Source organism: Microtus pennsylvanicus, chromosome 5, assembly GCF_037038515.1.
Source record: "Microtus pennsylvanicus isolate mMicPen1 chromosome 5, mMicPen1.hap1, whole genome shotgun sequence".
NCBI classification, from domain to species: domain Eukaryota; kingdom Metazoa; phylum Chordata; class Mammalia; order Rodentia; family Cricetidae; genus Microtus; species Microtus pennsylvanicus.
Genome location: NC_134583.1, coordinates 61,719,320 through 61,735,181, shown reverse-complemented (window position 1 = coordinate 61,735,181; position 15,862 = coordinate 61,719,320). Strand labels below are relative to the sequence as shown.

General features: G+C 39.7%; 1 protein-coding gene across 1 annotated transcript in view; it reads right to left on the bottom strand.

Annotated features, from left to right (window-relative positions):
* Nucleotides 1–15,862, bottom strand: part of LOC142851324 (phospholipid-transporting ATPase ABCA3-like) — a 123,914-nt gene that overhangs the window by 12,760 nt on the left and 95,292 nt on the right. Inside the window, exons 23-28 of the mRNA XM_075975192.1 lie at nucleotides 6,204–6,391; nucleotides 5,095–5,220; nucleotides 4,695–4,889; nucleotides 1,535–1,722; nucleotides 1,010–1,180; nucleotides 570–760 (exon numbers count right to left, since the gene is read on the bottom strand). Of these exons, the coding sequence (XP_075831307.1) occupies nucleotides 570–760; nucleotides 1,010–1,180; nucleotides 1,535–1,722; nucleotides 4,695–4,889; nucleotides 5,095–5,220; nucleotides 6,204–6,391 (1,059 nt within the window). The remainder of the gene's footprint in view (nucleotides 1–569; nucleotides 761–1,009; nucleotides 1,181–1,534; nucleotides 1,723–4,694; nucleotides 4,890–5,094; nucleotides 5,221–6,203; nucleotides 6,392–15,862) is intronic.

Genomic DNA, 15,862 nt, shown 5'->3' with positions numbered 1-15,862 from the left:
ATTCAGTATTTTTATGGGACTCTGGAGTGTGTTAAAGAGTGAGTCTCTGATTCTTTTGCCTTCTCTTGGGGTTCTTTTCCCTCTGTTGATTTGCCTTGTCCAAATTTGATGTGATGGTTTTTGCTTTACCTTGTATTTTATTTTATTATGTTTGTTATCTCTTAGAAGCCTATTGTTTTCTAAAGAGAGACAGACAGGGGAGTAGATCCAGATGAGAGGGGAAGTGGGAAGGAACTTGAAGGAGTAGAGGGAGGGGAAACTGTAATCAGAATATATTGTATGAGAAAAGAACCTATTTTCTATAAAAAGAAAAAAATTAAATTAATTCTACATATTAATTCATACTAGCAACTTTAGCTTATTGATTTTTTTCAAGGAACTATTGAAAACTTCTGCTATCAGTGAAAATCTCTTAGTAAACAACAGGGATAAATTCATAGAAATTATTAAAATGAGTTTGGTATAAGGGTTAAATAAATATGATTAATTCAATGAGATCTATACTTGAAAACATGTAGCAGGACAGTGAATATAACTTAGTAGTCTTGAGTCTATCATACCTATGTTACCTGGGAAAGTTGCTTCAATAAATTTTTTGAATTCTTCTACTTTATCTTCATTCTTAGCAATATTGATCCTTACTGTTAGAGTGTACACATGACCAAACCGCTTTCTGACGTGCTGGGGGCTGCCTAGGCATGTAAACCTCCCATTTACCATGATGGCCAGCCTCGTACAGAGTGCCTCACATTCTTCCATTCTAAGAAGAAAAAGAAAATATTCTAAGGAGACTCTTTCAGAGAATAAATGGAAATAGCTAGGGTTGGAACACTTAGCACTGGAAGCCTTGGCACTACAGGTGGTCACGACTAAGATCATATGGGACAGGGACATTTGGAAGCTTACAGCAGTACATACCTAAGTCCTCATAGTCCTGACTGAAATTTATTCCATCCAACACCCGTTGCAGCAACTTCCAGTTTCTAACCAAGCTTCCAATGGCTCTTACCTGTGAGAAGTTATGATGACAGCTTTACCAGTCTTACAGATCCATGTAACTGTGTCCCACAGCAGATGCTGAGCTACTGGGTCCATGCCAGTAGATGGCTCATCCAGGAAGGCAACTGAAGACTTTCCCATTAGGGCGATAGCAGTGCTCAGCCTACGTTTGCTTCCACCACTCCATAATGTGAAGAAGAAAGAGTAATATATGTTATTAATTCATAGGATTGTTTTTACATGTAGAATTCTGTGATATGATTCAAACTGATGATGTGTGTGTGTGTGTGTGTATCTCCATGGAGATATAGGGACTTTTTTTTAAAATACAAAGATTGTTCTAAAACATGCAAAAGGCTAACACCATCCAAGTGGGATATATTGTTTTCCTGATGTCTGAGCCTTGGCAGAGAGCTAAGTTGTTTCACAGTCACTACCTCCATGTACCAGAGAGGTAGAAATGGGCTTTGTGGGCATTCACTCTAAACAGAAAACGTACAGGATAGGTCACTTATACAACAACACAATGTCTCACCTGTATGTGCAGATAAGCTGGTCAGCAATGGGTTCCAGGTGCACTGAATGAAGAAAGCTTTCCACATACTCTTTAATGTCTTGCTCTGGAACCCCCCACAGCCTAGAGTACATGATCAGCAGTTCCCGGCCTGTCATGTGGTTCAGCACAGATTCGGACTGAGGACAGTAACCAATTCTTGACCTAATCTGAATCAAGAGGGTAATTATGAGCAGCAGATCCTTGTCAGCTATTCCACAGAGTCTAAATCTCAAAGGGATGAGGTATAAGACGTGAAGCTGTTTAACTCTCACTACTAAAAAAATCTGATACTTCTACAACTTCCACTAAGAATGGTTTGCTCTTTCGCCTTCAGCATCTTTTTACAGATGGAATTCAATGAAGTAAAATAAGGTATCAATATCACCACTAGCTGGAATTATATATATATATATATATATATATATATATATGTATGTATTTCTGTATATATATGCACACACATATAATGTATATATATATATATTCATATTACTATGATGTGCCTCAAAAAGGCCTTTGTTTGAGTGTTTAAGAGACAGTGAGCATTGTTAATATTCTTATTAAAGTATTTTGTTTACAGCAATGGTCCAGTAACTTCTGTCAGATCAGCTCTCTCACAGATAGGAATTATAAGCTGCCTCTCAATACACATATACAAAGTAAATAGGAGTATATATTTTTATGTATTTAATCAAGTTAATGCTAAAAGAATTAAGCTAACATATCACTTCATAACTAATATGGAGTAAAATTTATGTAGAGTGTGAATTCAGCCATTTCAAATGCCTGTTAAAATACTTAAAGGAATATAACAGAATTAAAACTCTCCCAATGCACTATTAATAATATCTAGGATATAATCTAAAATTAGTTGGCAAAAGATGTATGCAAATTACCCACACTTCAGTGAGCACAGTAGAAACTGGCACTCAAATAGCCATAATACTGGAATAATCAGATTCAAATTTGAAAGACACTCTTACAACTATGTTTAAATGAGGACAACGAAAAAGTTTGTCATTTAGATAAGTAAGAACACATGGCAGAAAACAAAACCACGACAAAAAAACAAATGGAAAATTCTGAGCTAAAATTTATGTTTGAAGTTGGGGAGGTGGCATAGTTGGTAACATGCTTTCTACTCAAACCTGGGGACTGAAGAGCAGACGCTTAGCCCTCACATAAAAAGCTGGGCATGGCAGTAGTGGGGCCAGATAGATCCTGAAGGCTTCTGGCCAGGAAACCTAGCCAAATGGTGAACTCCAGCTTCAGTGAGACACTGCCTCAAGAATTAAGGTAGAAAAATGACTGGGGAAGATACTTGACATTGACCTCTGACCTTTCCAAGCACAAATATGCATCTGTATCCACACACGTGTACATGCATACAAACATGTACACAAAAATAAAGTAATTATGTCAGGAAAAATAATTAACATGAGGTTGGATGTAATTTGAAGAAGAAACAATATAACTAATCATCATGTGTATGTCTACACTCATTTAAATAGAAAATATGTAGGAAAATAAAGAGAGTCACAGAACCTCTGGAATGAGCATATGTAGAAACAGACCTAGGAAAAACAGGCAAATGTGTACTTTTTTTTTTTGAGTGTCTCTGACTTGAAGAATCATAAGCAATAGGGAAAATATTAACAGTTAAGAAATATATAAAAGATACAAATAGACTATTTATAGGAAAGTTATTTAATTCTACTCATAAGAAGGAAAAAGAAAAAAAACCTGCTCAAATAGCATTTTTTAAAATGGACCACACCAAAAAAAAATTTGAAAAGATGGGTCAAATAATCCGTTGTGGTAAGTGCAGGGGAACAGACAGTGTGCATATTCATATCCAGGGAAAGCATCTGGTAAGGTTGAGAAGATGGTGCATGGTACACAGCTAGATCCCCAATACAATGGAGACAGACCTTTATAGCTGACTGGATGTCAGGGGGGTTTGTAGAATGACAGTGGTTACTGCTTTTACCCAGGAAGGACGTAACAAAGTTAGGGACAGAAGGTACGAGAAGAAGGACTTAAGCAAAGTTAGGGACAGAAGGCATGAGACTTGCTAACTGCACACCACTTACGTTGGTTTCACCCAGTCCTTAAGTAATGAATCCCTTCTTTGTTCAGTTTTGCTGGTATATATTTTTAGACTCTCTGTCCTGCTCTAGGTGCTGAGTCACAGCTTTGTCTTGGCTATCTGCTGACACCCCAGGTGTAATTTTTCACTTTCCCTTGGCTGCACAGGCAGCTTTCTTCAGACCTGTGTATGCACTTTATCCCCACACCTGGCTTGTCTATGTGTCACACCACTGTGCCAGGCTTCAGAGAACTCCACTGGACACTTAATGGGTTGAAAACACCCAAGAACACCAGTCAATTTCTTTCTTAAAAGTTTATTTCTTACCTTGCTTGAGAGAGAAAATTTTATCCAGATTTTCCCTCTAACTTTCCAATTTTCATTTCTTCTCCAGTTCCTTTATTCTGTATTTCAGTGTTGATAATTCACCAAATAGAGTCCATATTCTTTCTATTGTACACATTACTTACAGACTATCTCATTTACTTCCACAGTTTAAATTTCATCCATATTTTGATAAACCCCAAATTCATATCACTTTCCTATCATGGGTTCATACTGTGAATTGCATGCTCCCACTTAGACATATCAGAGATGCTCAAGATCCAAATGCCCTCCAAACATAACTCTCTCAAGATATTTATCGTCTTGGTGACTGGAGTCTTCCCCCTCAGAAGTTCAACACAGAAACCCAGGCATCATCTTCCTTTCTTTTTTCAAAACTTGCATCCTCATAGTGCTGAGGCTTTCAGTCCTTTCTAATTTCACAATCGTTTTTTCTAATTAGTTGTGTTCCAAAATTGATGTCAGGGCAGGTTAGCTGCAAGAGCGGATCTCCTCCAGGTCTATCTATTTGTAGACACTCAGTTTTTGTTTCACCGGAAAGGGTACTTTCCTGCCCTCAGACTCAGCATGGCCAGGGAGTCTTTCAATTCTAAGAAATGAGGACTTATGGATCATGGTTCTTAGCTTCCCTCCCCTGTTCCTTAACAATTTGCCTGTCTGTCTCCTCCATCAAGACATGAAGTCATGGACTAAGGAAAGAAATACCTTTCTGGGATTTTTGGTGACACTCTGGCCATCGATCAACGCGACTCCAGAGGTGATAGTCTCGATTCCGGTCAGCATTTTAAAGGTAGTAGTTTTTCCAGCTCCATTTAATCCAAGCAATCCAAAGCACTCCGACTTCCTGACTACAAGGGAGATATTTCTCACAGCCTCAACAACAGGGCACTTAAAATAAATCTGTGAAAGTTAAAAACAAACAAACCGAGACACTGGTCATGAACGACAGAGCTAATCCCTCAGACTCTGAAAGCTGACAAAGCGACACTCTCACCGGAGTCCACTCCCGTCCAGGCCTCTGCAGAACTGCAGTGTACCAGTACTGCTACTGGTCAGTTAAAGGCAGGGGAAAAGCTTAAACTCCAAGGCCAGGAAGTGACATTACCTTTGTAACTTCACTGAGGACCAGAGGGGTATGCTGGGACGTGAGTAGCAGTGTGTGAGCTTTCCTTCTTTCTTCCTGTATGCCTTCGTCCTCCTCTTCTTTGCTTCCTAGGTCAGACTCTACAACCTAGATTTGCAGGACAAGGAGTACACATGTGGGCACTCTATAGAGAGCTGGTTTAAACCCACAGATTTAAGAACACTAACTTGTGGGTTTAATATCAAAGATATGAGGAAATATCGAGCAGTTTCTAAGACCCTTTCTCCCCGCTTCCTGAGCTTCCTGAACTCTCACATACAAACAGACTTCTGGTTGGCTCCATTTTAGAAGAGCAGGGGCAGTCAAGGAGAGTCAAAGACAAAACTCTATGAAACTATTGTTCTGAACATTCTGTGAGAGCCAGGAGCAGGGGCTGACTCCAGGGCACTAGTGATTTCTGCACACAGCGGGGCAGCTGCACACAGGGACTCACAGTAGGTGTGACAGCAAGCACAGGGCCTGAGCAAGCTCAATCCAGACAAAAGCCCAGCGGGAAGTAGGGGTGGGGTGGGAGCAAAATCCCAACTCTAGCTGTGGAGCCTTTGGTTGTTGATAGCTTCAGAGAGAGGGAGAATTAACTTTCTTTCAGGGTGAGATGCCCTGGTAGGTCGTCCAGACTCCAGTGGAAGACTACACCTCCAAGAATATTTGGGCAGCACACATCGGATGCAGTAGGCTTCAAAAATAAAAAGAGGGCACAAAGTTGGGTGTGTATGGACTGGGGGCTGGATCTGGGTGGAGCTGGGGAACGGGAGGAATTATCATCAAAACACAGTGTATAAAATTCTCAAAGAATGAAAAAGTTTCTATATTTAGAGTGAATAGCATGTTCTTATTAGCATAAGGACAATTAATTTCAGTTGTAGCTAGTCCAGGAAGAATGACTTATTTCCTAGTGGACTAACTCAAGCTAAGATATTTACCCCTCAAACAAGTCACAGGTCTCTTTTAGTGTAATCAAATAACATTTTCTTTAACAAGTAATAAAAATGAGAAAATGTACATTTTTATTTTCTGGCTGAATGTTGCACTTTATTTAAATTATATTTAAAGTCTAATTAGCTACTTACTTGCCTGCTGTTTCTGAATTTGTTGTAGAAATAAAAAATAATGTTACGAAAGACCAACTTCTTCAGGTTCCAGGAAACAGTCTCCAGGCACAAAAGCAAGAGGAGAAAAACTAAACCCATGGCAGCCAGCATGACCAGAAACTTCCCAATGCCGTGCTCTCCAAAGCCGTACACATTATTCTGAGTATCTGAGGACACAAGGGACACAGCTGCCTTATTTAAAACCAGCACAGCATTTGAAACAGTGCCAAACAGTAAGACATACAGGAAGAAAATGATCTTCTGTCTTTGGTTATTTTCAGACACTCATGTAACCAAGGCTGGTCTTCAACTTGCTGTGAGTTGAAGATGGTCTGAAATTCTTGACCTTTTTTTTACCTCCCAAGTACTAGGTTCATAGGTGTGAATGTGCTCAAGATGAATTTTAAGCTAGATTTAAGAATTATAGGATGTAGCAAATAAGTAACTTGTTATTTTCTTTGATCTTCCGTGATGTGGTTATTTATAGTTGTTATAAAAGTTGATCTTTTATTTATTTTCCCACTAGCTTTTCTGTCCTCCATTTTGGCACTGAGGATTGACTCAGGGACTCAGTCATACAGCCAGTGCTCTCCCACTAAGCTTCACCTGGCCCTTCTGCCAGGGTTAGGGAGACAATCTTCCCTTACATGTGATGAACATCTGACCTCATTCTTTTCTGCAAGGCTTATTGCTTGCCCCACCGTAGCTTTGCAGATGCTCTCCCTCCAGGTACTTATATCATGGAACACCATCATTCTTTGAAAAGTCTTCTCTTAAGGTGGATGCATACACAGTATAAATTTCCCCTTGAGAATCCCTGTCAGTGCAAGCTAGAATTTTTGTAATGTTGCTTTTGTTTTCATTCATCTATTTTCTATTTCCTCTTTTGATTATTTTCTTGAAATTATAATTATTTAAGCTTGCAATTTAATTTCCATATACTTATTAATTTCTAACATTCTTTTAGTGTTAATTTCTAGTTTCATACTATTACTGTTAGAGACAATATTTTATATAATTTTGGTGTTTTAAATGTATCCAGACTCATGGGTTAAACTGTTATCCTGGGGAATATTGCATGTAAGACCTATTCTGCCATTCTTAGGTTGGGTGTTCTTCATATACTTGCTAGGTTAAATTGGTTTAAGGCATTAATCATGCTTTCTGTTTCCTTTTAGGATAGCTTTTTATCTAACATCGAGTATGGGGCACTAATACTGGACATAATGGTGCACACCTTTAAACTCAGCACTTGGGAGGCAGACACAGGCAGATCTCTGTGAGTTTCATTGAGGAAAGTCTAGTCTACATAGTGAGTTCCAGGACAGCCAGAGCTACAAGGTGAGACCTCGTCACAAAAACAAAACAAAACAAAACCCAAAGCAAACAAACAGAAGTATGGAGCAGCAAAGTTTTCAGCTATTAGTATATAACTATCTTCCCTTTGGTTCTACATTTTGTTGAATTTTAATATATTCTTGATGATGTGACATATTTATCTACATAAAAATTTGCTTTTATATCTCATAAAATTTGACATAAGATCTATTTTGCAGCCGGGCGGTGGTGGCGCGTGCCTTACCAGCACTTGGGAGGCAGAGGCAGGTGGATCTCTATGAGTTTGAGGCCAACCTGGTCTACAAGAGCTAGTTCCAGGCCACGCTCTAAAGCTACAGTGAAACCCTGTCTCGAAAAACCAAAACCAAACCAAAACAAAACAAAAAATACCAAACAAAACAACAACAACAACAAAAACTCATAAAAGATCTACTTTGCTTTATATTTGTAAACTCAATGAAGTTAAGTCTCAGCTTTTATTTGTATAGAATTTTTTCCATTTTATTTTTAACCTACTTGTATCTCTGTATCTAATATAAGTATCTTAAAGACAGAATATACTTGAACTACTATAAATTCTGAATATGTATGGCTTTTGATTAGAGAATTCAATTCATTTATATGCAAAGTATTGATAGTGACTTGTGTCTGTCATTTTTTCATTTGATTTCTATGCCATATCCTTTTTGTTCTTCAGTCCTTCAATTTTTGTCTCTTTTTCTATTGTTTTGTTGTTGCAACAGTTTGGTTCATTTCTTTGTGTGTGTGTGTGTGTTACTTTCTTAATGATCACCAACAGGAAACTGCAACCAACATGATTTTCGTTTTAAAAAAAGACTCTGTGTGTGTGTGTTTACAGGTAACTGCAGAGAATGAAAGTGTGGGATTCATGTGGAAGGTGAATAGAGAAATGGAAGGCTGTGAGCTGTCCATTGTGGGTGCTTGGGATTGATGGGTCCTCTGGAAGAGCAGTGTGGGTATCCCTCAGGGCTCAGGTTGCAATTAACATTAAAATTATGCAAAAAAATTTACTTTGAATTAATTTCAAATTACCTTCAATAGCATGTACACTCAGTTATTATAGTTTTATAAATCTTCCATCATGACCGGGCATGGTAGGTCATGCCTGCAATCCCAACACTAGGGAGGTGGAAACAGGAGGATAAGAAGTTCAGGGCCATCCTTGTCTACACAGAGAGTTCATTGTCAGCCTAAGCTACATGATAATATGCTGCATAGAACCAAAAACAAAGCAAAACAAAACAAAAACCAAAGCCTTGAAGCAGAGCAAAGCCAAAACTATCCCTTATGGTGCTGTTTCCACAGATCATGGTTTTAGATACTGTACAACCACTAGTATAGACTTTAATTATTGTTATACTACCAGTTTTCTAAAATGCTTCAGGGAAAACAAGCAGATATATTCCAAAATGCAACAACATTTTGATAGCTGCTTTTGTGTGTGTTTTGTTTTGTTTTGAGACAGGGTCTCTCTCTATAGCCCTGACTGTTCTGGAATGCACTATGTAGATTAAATCTGCTTATTATCTAATAACTTTTGCTTTCAGTTGATTTTTATTTAGCTTTTTTTGGTAGAATATTATACTAGCATAATATTTTCATTTATTTGCAAATATCTTAATTTTCCTTTCTTTATTGGAATAATATTTTCTTTGCTGGATATAGAGCATTTGGCAGTGGGGTTCTGGACTCTTTGAGATACATTTTTGCCATGTATCATAGGTTGACTTCAAACTTGGAGTCCTCCTGCCTCAGCCTCCCAAGTGATAGTGTATGCCATCATACCTGGCTGGATATGGAAATTTTGATTTTTTTCCCCTCCATTCCTTTAATTGGGCTAGCCTTTGCTTTCTGGCCTCTATGCATAGTTTCCAGTGAGAAATAAGATGGTACTTTTTTGGGGATCCTTGGAGCCACATCACTTCTTGTGGCAGCTTTCATAATTACTGTTTTGTCTTTGATATCCGATAATGTTATTTCAGCGTTTCTCATTGTGGAATATTGAGTTTATTCAGATTGGAATTAAGGCTTTTGGATGAATTCATTCATGTATCTTAGACTTTTAAATGTTTTTACGATTTTCTTACCCTGCTCTCTTCTCTCTTTTCTTAGGACTCTGATGATACACAGTGTGAGGCAGTTAACAGGATCCCACAAATCGCCTAAGCTCTCTCCATATTACCTTCTTTTTCCTCTTTGTCCTCTTACAAAGCTCCTTCATTTTCTGCCAGTTGCAACATTCTGCTGAACACCCCAAGTGGAGTCTTGGCCTCTGTTCTGTGCATTTCCATGTAGTAATATGGAGCGGCGGGGCTGGGCTGCGTCCCCAAATCCCCAGCCGCCTGGCTCGGCTAGCTTAGGCCCCAAATAATTACACGGACACTGTATTCTTTTAAACACTGCTCTGGCCCATTTCTAATCATCTGTGTAGCGCCCCTAGGTGCGCTTACCGGGAAGATTCTAGCCTGGGTCGGAGCTTCATAGCGTGCGTCTTCCCTGGAGCAGGTAGCATGGCGTCTCTCTGAAGGCGTCTGCTCCAGAGAGCGGAGCTGTGGAGTCTGACCTCACTTCCTCTTCCTCCCAGCGTTCTGTTCTGTTTACTCCACCCACCTAAGGGTGGGCCTATCAAATGGGCCTAGCAGTTTCTTTTATTGCTTAGCCAAAGAAATCAACAGATTGATATGACACTCCCACATCACTTCCCCTTTTTCTGTTTAAACAAAAAAAGGAAGGCTTTAACCTTAACATAGCAAAATTACATATAACAGTTATCAAGTAAAAATTACATCAGAAACATTTATACATATAACAAAATTGACCGTAAATCTCTATCAATACAAATTATTTATACCTATATCATTTCCCCCTTTAAATGTAAAAGAACATTTATAAACTATATTTGGGAACATGGGCGCAGTTTTTTCTCTCCAAACTGCTTCCTGCTGAATGGGGGCGTCGTTAATTAGGTCTTTCATGGTATAACCTGTGTGCTAGTTTCATCTCAGTTGGCAGTCAAGCAAAGCAATTTTCTGAAGAAGTTCACAGCAACCCTTCAGGAGGACGTGGTCCATCATACCAAATCGGAATAGGAGAAATCCATAGAGTCTCATCCTCTGTGAAAACAAAAGAAGACTCTCTCCAAAGCATCATATCCTTAGACCCAAATTCTGAAAACATAATACCCTTATCATATCCGTTCTGGTTCCATTTGGCAGTCCATATAATGAAATGTCTCTCTGTACTTAGCTCCTTCACAGTCAAAAATTTTAAAGAAAACACAATAATACAAAGAATCCAGACTCTCTGTGAATTTTTCATCTTTACGCGGCTTATTTTTATTTATATCTATAACTATCTGTACTCTGTCTCTTTAAAGACTTTACTTTTACTTTTTTCTTTTTAAACCATTAACTTTATTCTCTATATTCTTTTTCTTCTCTCTCCCAAGCCAACGTACATTTATCCAACAGTGTGACTCATTTAGTAGTCTGAATCTGTCCTATTGTGAATCTGTAATTTTTTACTATCCAGGAGCAGTTTTGATTTGCGCCTTTAAATCATTAGGCGCTTAAGAATCTAAGCTGAGACATTCCTAGGTTAAGGTTTTGTTTTTTGAGCGCATATCTTTGACCTGGAATAACCCTGTAGACCAGGCTGTCTTTGAACTCTCAGAGATCCGCCTGTCTCTGCCTCCCAGGCATTGGGATTAAAGGTGTTTGCTACTATACCTTGAACTCACAGAGATCTGTTTGTCTCTGCCTTTTAGGCACTGGGATTAAAGGCGTGTGCTACCACACCTTGAAGTCACAGAGGTCTATCTCCCTCTGCCTCCCAAGTGTTGGGATTAAAGGTGTGTACACACAACAACTCTCTTCCTTTTTTTGTTTTTTGCTTTAAGAACTTCAACTTTCAGCTTGCATATATTTTAACACACTTTAAACCATTCAGAAATTTTCTCTGTCTTTGAATCTCTCTTTACTGTATATCTCTCTTTTTCTGACCACAAGAGCCTTTAATTTACCAAGCAATATCAGTAGGACTAAAGGTGTGGCTTTGACAGCTGGATCCTTAGCTTTCCAGCCTCATGGCTGATATACAGGCTGTAGCCACATTTATAGCATTTCAAGGTCCCTGCCAGCCAGCGAGCTACAACAGACAACACTCAAATCCTCTCTCGGTAGCCAGCCTTCCTGCCTCAAACAGTCAGAGTTTGCCCTGGCAGGATGGCCCAGAAAGCCGGCATTTTTAAACAACACAGGTTTGTTCCTGCTGCTGAGTCAGGAAAATTTCAAAATGGAGGACGTACCATTTTGTGCTAGCTCTGGGGCCACCAGGTAGGAGCAGCACTCAGCACTTTAATTCTGAGACTGAGTGTGCAGCACAGAAATTCTTTTCATCCAAGTTACATCCAAATCTGACACGCAGAGCACTACGCAGTCTGAAAACACGTCTCTGTAGGGCAGCAGGAATCTGCCATGCTCTTCCGCCTGCCTAAGCCTGATTCTGCCTTTTGCCCAGGAGCAGGTGGGGAGCTCTGAGTCATCATCAAGGTCTCAGAGCACTCTCCTTCCGATCCCAAGCGGGAACACAAACATAAAGCCACTGGCGGCAAAGCCCCAGGAAGCCACACTTTAAAATAACGCAGCTTTTTTTCTGCTACGGCTGAAAACCGAAAAGCATGTGTTCAGCTTTTCGTCAACACCATTTAAGTGTTTCGTGGCAGGACCTCTTAATGAGCTGCAGGCTTTGCAGCTAAAGCTGAGTCAGGAAGCCTCTCTTAGATGAGGCACTTGCTTGCCTCTAGCAAGCAGAGCAGACCCAAGAAATTGCCATAAGAAACATACTTTACTCTATTCTTTTCCAAGCTTTCTCAGGCTTTCAGTGGGCTCAGTTAGCCACACGTTGGGCGCCATTTGTAGTAATATGGAGCGGCAGGGCTGGGCTGCGTCCCCAAATCCCCAGCCGCCTGGCTCGGCTAGCTTAGGCCCCAAATAATTACACGGACACTGTATTCTTTTAAACACTGCTCTGGCCCATTTCTAATCATCTGTGTAGCGCCCCTAGGTGCGCTTACCGGGAAGATTCTAGCCTGGGTCGGAGCTTCATAGCGTGCGTCTTCCCTGGAGCAGGTAGCATGGCGTCTCTCTGAAGGCGTCTGCTCCAGAGAGCGGAGCTGTGGAGTCTGACCTCACTTCCTCTTCCTCCCAGCGTTCTGTTCTGTTTACTCCACCCACCTAAGGGTGGGCCTATCAAATGGGCCTAGCAGTTTCTTTTATTGCTTAGCCAAAGAAATCAACAGATTGATATGACACTCCCACATCATTTCCATCCTGAGGCTGCTGTTTATCCTTGTATAAGTACCCACCTATATTGGGGTCTACATTTAGCAAGGGCCCATTCTCCTGCTTTCCTTTAATTTTTGCCTATGGTTTCATACAACTCTGAGTTGATTTAAGACAGTTGATTTAAAGTTGTAATAAGTCCAATTTCTGTTCATTTATTTTTAACCTATGAAGGTTGTTTATTAGTTTAACCCAAAGGCATTTTTGAAAAGTAGGAAGATTATGTTTAATTATCATGCTTATGATAGTCTCCCTTGTCTCTTGAGCTCCCCCCCCCCCCCCCAACTGGTTTTGGTTTTTGAGACAGAGTTTCTCTGTATAACAGCCCTGTCTGTCCTGAAACTCACTCTGTAGACCAGGCTGGCCTCAGACTCACAGAGCTCCACCTGCCTCTGCCTCCAGAGTGCTGGGATTAGAGGTGTGCCACCACACCTAGGGTCTTTTAATTTTTGTGTGGGGTGGAAATTGACTGTTTTAAGTTTTACTTGTTTATAATGCTTTATAAACTACTATTGAAAAAATTTACCTTTATTGTGTTTTGTCAATGAATATTCCATTAGTGGTCAGATATTGATTTGACAGTATAATCTCAAATGTTTGGGGACAATAAAAAAGGAGGGGGAAAAAAGCACTGATGTGTTAAAATTGGTTGTGAGTTGAAGTCATTCCTCTAACACTCAAGTAGTATTTGTATAATCCTCTGGTTCTTTACTTTTTGCTCACACCAAACTTAACTATTTCATAATCTAATCAAAATAAGATTAATTAGGTTCCAATTCTGGATCTATGTGGTACTTTCTCATTTAAAGTATGACCTAAACAAATTATCTTTCTTTCCTATTGTAAGCATTGCTGCTCAGAGTTCCATCCTGGCAGTTGAGAGCTAAGGAATACCACAAAATCACCACAAGCATCACAGCTTATAGCCCTGCTACAGGGAGAAGTTTCCTAAATGCAAGTGTAACTGTTCTGCTCTGGCAGGGGATGGTTTTCCCAGTGAAGCTGTTACTTTCTGCTCTGGAGAAGCGGTACAGCTCTGCTCTGCTACCAAGAAGTGTTACAGCTCTATTCAAGTCAAAGTGCTACAGTTCTGCTCCACTAGGGAAATTTTCCCCAGCGAGAGTGGTACAGTTCTGCTTGGCCCCACTCTGCTCCTCCACTCTGCGCTGGTGGAAGTTGATACAGCTGGGCTCTGGGGAAAATGTCATGCCACACAAGTAACCTCACTAAAGAGATTCACTGAGAAGAAAGAATCCAAGAGGGTGGCTGTCTCAGCAAACTCAACAGGGTATAGGCTTTTGAGGGGTGGTGGAGCTTTCTAGGGTGGATTTGCATTGGTGGATTTTTGTTGTCTGACTCTGGTGTAAACTCAGGGATTGGTGTAATTTCAAGACATGGTCCTGGGGTCAAGTCAGGGGCAGGGCTTTTTTCCTTGGCCCTTTTCACCCTATCACACCTTCTTTACACTAGTCCTTCCTAGACTCTTGTGTGTTCTTTTTTTCTTGACTACATCTTGACATTTACCCTCGTTGACTATAGTTACTCTGCATCTTTAAATTCATCTAGAGATGTTCAGAAAGCACTCACAGCACTGAGAAAGACCCCAGGGTTTTGTCAGTGGCAGCCCCTGAGTCGCTCTCTTAGGCATTTACTATACTTACATAAACAACAGTTCTTGGGAACACCATCCGTACTCTCTCTCTGCCATCTATAACCATGAATGCCATACAAGGAGTGAGAAAAAGTAAGTGGATAGATGAAATGTCCATAATACGTTTTTAGCAAACATTAACAGCAGCTTCTTTCTTTATTAAATATTTCCTTTTGTTTGTTTTGTTTTTTTTTCTTTTGGAGTCAAATGCCCTACTTGCTCTTTCTATAACCAAACGGCACTGCCTGCAGGGGCTAATTCAAAGGGCACCCAAAGGAATGAAATCTGGCAGATGGATGTGTTCCACTTTGCAGAATTTGGCAAATTAATATATATACATCACACCATTGACACTTATTCAGGCTTTCAGTGGGCAACTGCTTTAAGCTCAGAAAAAGCTGATTCAGTAATCATTCATTTATTAGAAGTGATGGCTATCATGGGTATACCTACACAAATAAAGACAGATAACGATCCTGCTTATGTCTCTAGGCAAATGAAATGGTTTTTTGATTATTACAATATCAAGCATGTTACAGGTATACCATACAATCCTACAGGTCAATCAGTCATAGAAAGATCAAATCGAACTATAAAGGATATGTTGAACAAACAGAAAGGGGTAGAAAACACCCCCAGAAATAGGTTACATAATGCTTTGTTAACCTTGAATTTTTTCAACGCTAATGAGAAGGGAACAACGGCTGCAGAAAGACATTGGATAATGGAAAAGTCTACTGAACTAAATCAACCGATTTATTTCAAGGATGTGCTGACCTCACAATGGAAGTCAGGAAATGTGCTGCGTTGGGGAAGGGGTTTTGCTCTTATCTCCACAGGTGAAGAAAAATTGTGGATACCGTCAAAATTAATAAAGGTTCGGTTTGAAGAAGATAAGCCACTTGGAAAAGATAAATAACAATTCATTCACAAGGATGGCGAGCATACTGATGGTAAGAAATACAGATAGGTTGGGGGCAGGGTTCTTTTCTTATCTCCACAGGAAAATACTCATCTTCAAAGAAATTAAGGGACCCTGAATATTTAATTACTGATGGATGGACACATTTTGTAAGTATTAATTTATATATATGTCTTATTAAACATTTATTTATAAATATGTAGAGCTGGTTTTGAAGTTGGACTCTGGCTCAGTCCCTCTCCAATTCCAAGCCTGTTAGTAAGAGAAAAACCCAGAGTTTCTGGAGTTTCTGTCTCATGTCAAGAGCCATGATATGGGACAGAAAGAAATATGAGTTTAGAAAACATCTTTGCTTTTTTTCTTA